This window comes from Bufo bufo, chromosome 4, assembly GCF_905171765.1.
Source record: "Bufo bufo chromosome 4, aBufBuf1.1, whole genome shotgun sequence".
Taxonomy (NCBI): domain Eukaryota; kingdom Metazoa; phylum Chordata; class Amphibia; order Anura; family Bufonidae; genus Bufo; species Bufo bufo.
In genome coordinates this window covers 29403503-29412582 of record NC_053392.1, presented here as the reverse complement: position 1 = coordinate 29412582, position 9080 = coordinate 29403503, and the positions used below count along the sequence as shown (strand labels likewise).

Below are 9080 nucleotides of genomic sequence, written 5' to 3'. Positions count from 1 at the left end.
TCTATAGTTGCTGAAAAGCAGAGTGTCTGTGTTTTTGGTGGGGGGGGGGGGTTCGGATTGTATCAGGGTGTGATTTAAGCTCAGTTTGCAGCCTAAGTAAAACGTTTGTAAGATTGTGGGAGTGGAGCTAGAGTAACCCGTTGCAGTTGCTCCTGGTGGGGAAAGTGTCTTTAAATTGAAGTTAATATATGAAATGCAAATAAATTACTAAATACAATAAAATATTTTTTTAAGTTTTATGTAAAATTTAAAAGTAAAACAAATAGATATTTCTATAGTAACATTTATTAATCCGGCATCACAACAACAATAGTTTGGTCTCATTTTCATCCAACTGTACAAAAAAATAAAGCGAGTAATTCACGATGTTAATACATTTTTTTTAAATCCATCGAAATAACATTCTTTACGCACTTTTTCCACTCAGGATTTTATACTTCAGAAGATTTAAAAGCCTAATAACTACAGAGACTTGAAAAATTAATTAACCCCTTTTTGCCACACATAATTTTGGCTCATTTGTAGTCACCCCAGTTACTTTAATGTGATTTTTATAAGTTGTCGTGTTTTTGTAGAATTCCTGTGTGCGATAAATAGTAAATATAAATCATTTTTCAAATTTAAATAACATTTTGTTTCAATCAGATCAAAAAAGTCCTAAAAATAAATTCATATTTACAAGAGTTGTTGCCTAACATTTAGGCTTTGTTCACATCTTGGTTTTTAGCTACGCTGGTGGTATCTAGAGTACCTATTTCTCACCATATCCCTCTGGACCTCCGTACATCATTGCTTATGTACCTATCACACTGACATTCAGGGCGTTAACAGCGACCCAGTCACTGACCCTGGGAAAGAACCAACCCGTAATATAGAATCCAGCTACAGAACCAGAAACCTACACCCCACTAGAGCCCTAATGTCCACCTGTCAGCTACAGGGAAGTGATCAGTGCAAGGAGCAGCATTGTGATAAACGAACATCAACAGCAATATCACCATCACTATGCCCCTATCAGCATCAGTACCACTACTTCCATCAGGATCACTACTATCATTACCACCAGCATTGTGCAGAAATCCAGCACAGACTTATGATTTGTCATTGAGATGGTTAAAAACCCCCATTCAAGTAGCCCAGTGCCTCCGCAATAAGACCTCTGACATCTCATGGTAATGTCGTCAACTTCTCCCAGGTTCTGGGCTTCCAATATGGAATCTACAAGACAAGATCAGATATGAATCACTAACTATACAGGAGGGACAAGCCATAGGGATGTGAAGCACAGTCTCAGGTATCGACACTGAGGGGTATATGGGGAGGGGACAATGAATTTGTGTCATTCCTAATAGAATAATTAATCTAGTATTACAGGTTTCACATGTGATGCCAGTGTCACAATGTGGTTCACTTTGACTGTGGTGTCATTGTAGGCTGGCTGCAGGCTCCCTAGCGTACTGGCTGAAGGTTGCTAGGGGCTGAGTGCTGGCTGCGATGTCTGTTGTGAACTGCCTGTGAGTGTTTTGCTATTCTCCTGTCTGTTTATGTTGTGTTCAGGTTTGTTGTGCTCTGGCGTACTGGCTGCAGTGTTCCGTGGATGCTGGTTGCCAGGGGCAACGACCTGTACTTTTGCCTGTAAGTTTGTGCCTGCTTCTGTTTGGTTCTGTTGGGGTTAACTCCCCTGTTCTGAGCCTGGGTGGGGCTTCTCAGGTGTCTCCTTATGCAGCCTTAAGTTACTGTGAGCTGTGGGGCTTGGGGTCAGTCTGTCCTGTTTCGTTCTAGGTGTAGCTTCTTGCTGCTGACCCAAAGGGTTCTTACCACCTTCCTGTTTGTATGGTTCCGCCAGGTTTTACATTGTTGTATTCTGTATCTTGTATCTTGTTTATCCTTGCCTGATCTGTATCTTCCCTGTATTATGCTCGGTTCCTGCTCTGTATCTTGTTTGTTACCTATGTCTTGTCCATGTACGCCTAGCAGTGCGTAACTGCATCTTAGAGCCTGGCTGTGCTTTACTGCTTCCGATATATCTGTTCTGTTCATGTCTGTCCTATGTCCTGCCTTCGGAAGAGGGTTCCTGTGTTCCCCAGAGGGGGGATGCCCATTTTCTGCCTCTATGTCTTGTCCATGTCTTGTTTCATGCCGTACCTCATCCATGTCCTGTATTTCGCTATGCCTTGTTATTGTTTTGTTTCATGCCATGCCTCATCCATGTCCTGTACCTTGCTATGCCTTGACCATGCTTTTTACCTTGCCTTGTGTTATGTCTTATATGTTATGCTTCCTGCCACTGCCACTGACTCGGTTTACGCTCTGGAGTAGCCCCTGGCAACTACCTTCGGCCCAAGCCTATCCTCACCATCTGAGGCTCTAGTGAATGCCAGGTGTTGCTTAGTTACGCCCCTCAAGAGTATTGCCAGTCAGTGGCACAGTGGGTTCACACCCGCTGGTTCGTTACAGCCAGCTAGTGGTCAAATAGGTTGTTACCTCATTGTCACTGATAGTTGTTGGAGTAATGCTGCCCAGGCCAAGATAAGCAGATTTCACACTAAAAGAAAGAGTCCAGATAGTCTACACAAAACTGAGGGCTGTGTTTATGTGGAGAAGACTGATGATGTTAGTGTGAATGGCCAAAATTAGACTCCAGTCATGCTAATGGTGCTTCTGGCAGAGCCCAGGTGGGGGTAGGGCAACAGTTTGATAGATGGCAGCAGATATCTCATATAACCGTACAGAACCATATGATAACTGACTATGGCGGAGTGTGGAACATACCGGCTGCTACCTGGCGGAGTCCTTAACACAAATCCATTGACGTCGCGTAGAGCAGTCTAGCGCGCCCAGGTGGGAGTTCAGGTAAGCGCATCTCAGGTCGCTGATGTTCTGATTATCTACACTATTAAACACAATGATATCACTGTTATATAATATATATGTGAAAGTTGTATTGGCCATCACCCAGCTTTTCCAAGAACAGAAAAAGAAGCAAATTATGTATATAGCGGTGGGTCTTTATTTAGGGGGACATTCTTTAATACATGACCTACCTGCCATTATACGGGGAACCATTAGTCCACATCCACCGCCCGTCCTGGTTCATGCTGAGCCCAATCCAGTAATTAACAGTTTCCCGATAACGTTTTATGTTTTTCTGGAAGAAAATTATTATAAAAGTGTCAACACTGTGCAGCAACTCAATATATCTCCCACCCAAAAGTATTGCCCGGGGTCTGCCCCTCCCCCACATGATGCTTATGATCAGACAACACACAATACGGCCCCCTCTTCATCTTCATGATGTTGTTTGGTCACTGCAGCCCCAGCTATTTCAGATGGCATTTCTGATCTCATCGAGCATTTCTCTGTTTCTTGCCCCCTTTTATTAATAATTGGTGAAAGTTAGGTGGAGTTGCCCATTAACATTTTGTATTCCCAGCACAGCACAACATAAATACATGAGAAGTGTAGGAGCTTGGTATGATGAGACTAGACTCAGAATGAGGAGGTGACCTGATGTATGTGTATGAGGATAAGGACAGGGGGAGGGAGGAGGGGGATGAAGATGAAGTCACCTGTATCTCCGGATTGATGAGCACGGCCAGTGCAGAGCCATGTGTATTGCAGAACTCCAGGCTGTCATTCCAGGACTTATAATCATTTGAGAAGAAGTAACAGCGAGCTCCAACCCAAATCCACGACTCTTCACATGGGGGTCCACAGGGGCTGACATCCTTCACTGCACCCCGGGATAATAGAAAACCTTAAATCACAAAGATGAGTAGAGCTAAATAATGTATGAATATGGACAAAAATGGAAAAATATCACCAAGTGTCCCTCACTCCAAGAGAACTCTTTCTGATTTAACCATAATAACCAGCATGTCCATATCATTGCACGAATGGTGCATGTTATATAATGCTGATACAGATGGTGAACCTATGAATTCTAATGTCATCATAATGGTGTTCTGAGGTATAAGAAGCTATATGTAAAGAGGGGCACAAGGGCAGGAAGGGAATCTATGGGGTAGATGAAGATAGGGGGGTTTAGCTGTTGGAGTATATATGAAGAGAGGTTAGGGGTTCTCTTAAATTAATTAGCTTAGTGATTACTACCTACATTCTTTGTTGGTTGATGATGTCAATGGTTAATAATAATATCCTTGGTGGTTTACGGTGGTTTAGGATATACCTGCTGTTCTAGTGTGGTTAAGATATTCCTTCTGTTCTAGTATGGTTAGGATATTCATGCTGTTCTAGTGTGGTGAGGATATCCTTGGTGGTCCAGAGTGGATCATGATATCCCTGGTATTCTAGGGGAGTTTAGGATATCTCTTGTGGTCTAGGTTAGTTTTGAATACCCCTGGTCATTTAGGAGCGTTTATGATATACTCTGTGGATTAGGATAGTTTAGGATATCCCTGGTGGTCTAGAGGGGTTTAAGATATCTCTGCTTATCTAGGATGGTTTAGGATATCCCTGGTGGTCTATGGTGGTTTGGGATATCCCTGGTGGTTTAGGATGATTTAAGGCATTCCTGGTGGTTTGGGATATTCCTGGTGGTCTAGGGTGGTTTAGGATATCCCTGGTGGTTTAGGATTGTTTGGGATATCCAGGGTGGTTTAGAATGATTTAGGATATCCCTATTGGTCTAGAGTGGTTTAAGATATTTCTGGTGTTCTATGATGGTTTATGATATCCCTGGTGTTCTAGGGTGGATTAGGATATCGCTGGTGGTTTAGGATAGTTTAGGATATCCCTGGTGATTTAGGGTGGTTTAGGAAATTCCTGGTGGTTTAGGATATTCCTGGTGGTCTAGGATGGTTTGTGATGTCCCTGGTGGTTTAGGATTGTTTTGGACATCCCTGGTGGTTTAGGATTGTTTTGGACATCCCTGGTGGTTTAGGATGATTTAGGATATCCCTGGTGGTCTATGATGTCCATGGTGGTCTAGGGTGGTTTAGGATATCCCTCCTGGTCTAGGATAGTTTAGGATAACCCTGGTGGTTTAGGATATCCCTGGTGGTTTAGGATGATTTAGGACATCAATGGTGGTTTAGGATATCCCTGGTGAACTAGGATGATTTAGGAGTTTCCCTGGAGAAATACAGCCATATTACTACTGTGATATAGTACCTATAACACAGATGGAACCATTAAGTATGGTCTAAGGAAATCTTCAGAGAGGGCCACACATGATTAGGATGGGGTGATGGAAGGAAATTGTCTTATTCATACATACTATTACCTGGCCCTGGAGATAGATCTGGCCCATTCACTGTCAGCCATGTGATAATTCTGACACTCACCCAGCAATACGGCTGTGATGATGAGGAGGACGAACACACAGGAACAAGCAATCAGCCACCGTGGGATCTTCACCGATGTTTGCCAAAACTGAAAGAGGAAGAAATAATTCACACAATACCATTATTGGCCACTGTGTCCCAATGACATCATCCCCTGCATTTGTGCGCTGACACATCACTGTTATCACAGACAGTGCCACAATATGAGAATGTAGTGCCCCTTACTGAGGCTCTATTGTGCATAGTTGCCAGCTGTCCTGGGTTGCTGACTATAGTTGCTCGGACTGTGCCTGATTTTAAGAGACAGTCCCAGTAATTCTGCGCTGTCCCAGCCTGAAAATGGTCGGGGATGATGCAATACCCGCCCACAACTGGGTATTTCCGGGCGGGTTTGGGGCGTTTTCAGGGTTGGGCTTATTGTAACGGGGTGGTACGGTGAGCTCATGTACCTCAGAGATTTCTCTAACCGTAGGTGTGTGCCACTCAGAGAGATGTTCCCTTTTAGTCCTGGTGAACCTACCGGTTGAGGTGGTACTAGGGTTGCCTTGGCTCCGACTACATAACCCCACTATAGATTGGTCCAAGGGGGAGTTGGTGAGATGTGACTTGTGCTTGTCCGTGGTACAGGCTGGGGTCTCAGTAAAGTCTGATACTTTACCCACTGTTGTTAGGGAATATTCTGATGTATTCTCATCACCAACCCCGGAGGTTCTACCCCCCCATAGACATTATGATTGTACTATAGAGCTAGTACAGGGGGCCAAGTTTCCTAAGGGGCGAATTTATAATCTTTCTAAGCCCGAACGCAAGGCCATGGAAGATTATATTAAGGAGAGCCTTGGAAAAGGGCATATTAGACCTTCTGTCTCTCTTATGGGGGCGGGGTTTTTCTTCGTTAAGAAAAAAGATGGTGGTCTTAGGCCATGTATCGATTACCAGAGATTAAATAAAATTACTGTCCAGAATAGATACTCCCATTGATTCCGGATTTATTTAACCAGTTTCTGGGGGCAACCTGGTTTTCCAAGATTGACCTGAAAGGGGCATACAATCTAATCCGAATCAAGGAGGGAGACAAATGGAAGACGGCGTTCAATACTCCGGCAGAACACTTTGAATATCAGGTGATGCCTTTTGGACTCAGCAATGCCCGAGCTGTGTTCCAAAACTTTATGAATGACATTCTTAGGGAGTTCTTAGGTAAATTTGTTATTGTCTATCTTGATGACATTTTTATATTCTCTCCTGACTTCGAATCCCATGTGTCTCATGTTAAACAAGTATTAGAGGTGTTGAGGGAGAATCAGCTATCCGCTCAGCAAGAGAAATGTGTCTTTGGTGTACAGGAGATTCTGTTTCTAGGGCATGTTCTGACTCCTCACACCTTCAAGATGGATCCTGGTAAGGTACTAGCAATTAAGGAATGGGTAATGCCTTCATCCTTAAATGCCTTACAACGGTTTTTGGGTTTCGCTAATTACTATCGTAAATTTATTATGAATTTTTCTGTAATTGCTAAACCGTTGACCGACCTTACGAAGAAAGGGGCGGATTTGGAGAATTGGTCTACTGAGGCCATTTCTTCATTTGAAAAATTAAAAAAGGCATTCAGTAGCGCTCCCATTCTGATCCAGCCTGATCAGGAGAGACCTTTATTGTGGAGGTGGATGCGTCCGAGGACGGCGCAGGAGCAGTCCTTTCACAAGGTCCTCCTAGCCTCACTAACCTGAGACCGTGTGCCTTCTTCTCCAGGAAATTCTCTCCCACGGAGAGAAACTACAACATAGGGAATAGGGAGCTGCTGGCCATTAAATGGGCATTTGAGGAGTGGAGGCATTTTCTGGAGGGGGCAAGGCATTGTGTAACTGTTGTCACTGACCATAAAAACCTTATATTTCTCGAGTCTGCTAAGAGGTTGAATCCCCGTCAAGCCAGATGGGCTCTGCTTTTTACTCGTTTTGATTTTTCCATTACGTTCAGGCCGGGAAGTAAAAATGTGAAGGCGGACGCATTATCTCGGAGCTTCCATGCTTTTCAACCTACTGAGGTACCAGCTGAATCCTTCCTACCAGCAAAAATCTTCATAGCAGCTCTAACCCAGGATATCTCGGCTCGCATTGGGTCTGAACAACATCTGGAACCGGTATCCACCCCAACAGATAAGTTGTTTGTTCCCGTACAATTTCGTCTCCAGTTGTTGGGTGAGTGTCACGATTCTGCCTTTTGTGGACATCCGGGTGTTGAGGGCACTAAGGATCTGGTTTCTAGATCTTATTGGTGGCCCACTCTAACTAGGGATGTCAAGTCCTACGTGTCAGCCTGTGAGGTTTGTGCCAGGTCCAAGACACCTAGGACTCGCCCTGCTGGTAACCTATGACCCCTACCCATTCCCAGTAGACCCTGGTCCCATATCTCGTTGGACTTTATAACTGACCTACCGCCGTCAGAGGGTAAGACTGTGGTTTGGATACCGGTCGATAGGTTTAGCAAGATGGTCCATTTCATTCCCCTGTCTAAACTCCCGAATGCCAAAACCCTGGCGTCTATTTTTGTGACAGAAATTTTTCGATTGCATGGTATCCCGGAAAATATTGTTTCTGACAGGGGTGTGCAGTTTGTGTCCAAAGTCTGGAGGGCCTTCTGTCAAAAATGTCAAATTTCATTGTCTTTTTTCCTCTGCCTACCACCCTGAGAGTAATGGGCAGACTGAACGCCTTAATCAGTCAGTGGAACAATTGTTGAGGTTGTATGTTGCTGATGACCAGCAATTATGGGTTAAATTTCTTCCATTGGCTGATTTTGCTTTGAATAACCGTGTCAATTCTTCTGCTGGGGTTTCACCTTTCTTTTGTAACCATGGTTTCCATCCCTGTTTTCATTCTGGGTCATCCGTCTCCTCCTCTAACCCTGAGGCAGATAGGCTCTCCTGTGAATTGTGCACAGTTTGGGCCCGGGTTCAATCGAACTTAGAAAAGGCTCAAAGTTCTCAGAAACTCAAGGCCGATAGGAGATGTTCAAGGGGGGTGAATTTTCAGGTTGGGGATAAGGTATGGTTGTCCACCAAGAATCTCTCTCTCAAGGTAGATTCTAAAAAGTTTGCTCCTCGTTTTATTGGACCATATAAGATCACGGAGGTTATTAACCCGGTATCATTTAGGTTGGAGCTGCCCGAGTCATTCCACATTCATAATGTGTTCCATAAATCTCTACTTAAAAAATATTTTGAACCGGTAGTACCATCAAAAGCCTCGCCTCTGCCGGTTCTTGTTAATGATGCTGTCAAGTATGTGGTGTCTAAAATAGTGGATGACAGGCAGGTGCGTAATTCCTTGCAGTACCTGATTTACTGGAAGGGGTATGGACCTGAAGAGAGATCTTGGGTACCTGCCAGGGAGGTTCATGCTCCTAGACTTGTTCAAAAATTTAATTTAGAGCACCCTGAAAGGCCATCGCCTGAAGTCTTGGGTCCGTGGCCCCTTGTAAAGGGGGGGGGGGTACTGTAACGGGGTGCCGAAGGCGCACTCGGTCTCCCATCAGCCGCAGACCTGCTGTTTAGCTTCGGGAGCGAGGATCTGTGTTTGACCTTGTTCCCAGGGCGGCTTTGCTAGCTGGGAGGCTCCCTGCTCCTAGGTCTGTCTTGAGCGCCGAGCTGATCACTCGGTGCTCGACTGGTCGGTCTGTCGGTCATGTGATGCTGGCCATGTCACATGACCCTCACTCCCCACTATAAATACAGGCAGCCTGCTGGCCACAGGTTGCCTGTTAATTTAGGTT

The 9080-nt window shown here is 44.6% G+C and overlaps 1 protein-coding gene across 1 annotated transcript in view; it reads right to left on the bottom strand.

Moving 5' to 3' along the window:
* Nucleotides 1-451: 451 nt before the first annotated feature.
* Nucleotides 452-9080, bottom strand: part of LOC120997092 (C-type lectin domain family 2 member A-like) — a 52174-nt gene continuing 43545 nt past the window's right edge. The window contains exons 5-9 of the mRNA XM_040427034.1: nt 5307-5394; nt 3570-3757; nt 3045-3148; nt 2773-2893; nt 452-1218 (exon numbers count right to left, since the gene is read on the bottom strand). Of these exons, the coding sequence (XP_040282968.1) occupies nt 2779-2893; nt 3045-3148; nt 3570-3757; nt 5307-5394 (495 nt within the window). The 3' untranslated portion in view covers nt 452-1218; nt 2773-2778. The remainder of the gene's footprint in view (nt 1219-2772; nt 2894-3044; nt 3149-3569; nt 3758-5306; nt 5395-9080) is intronic.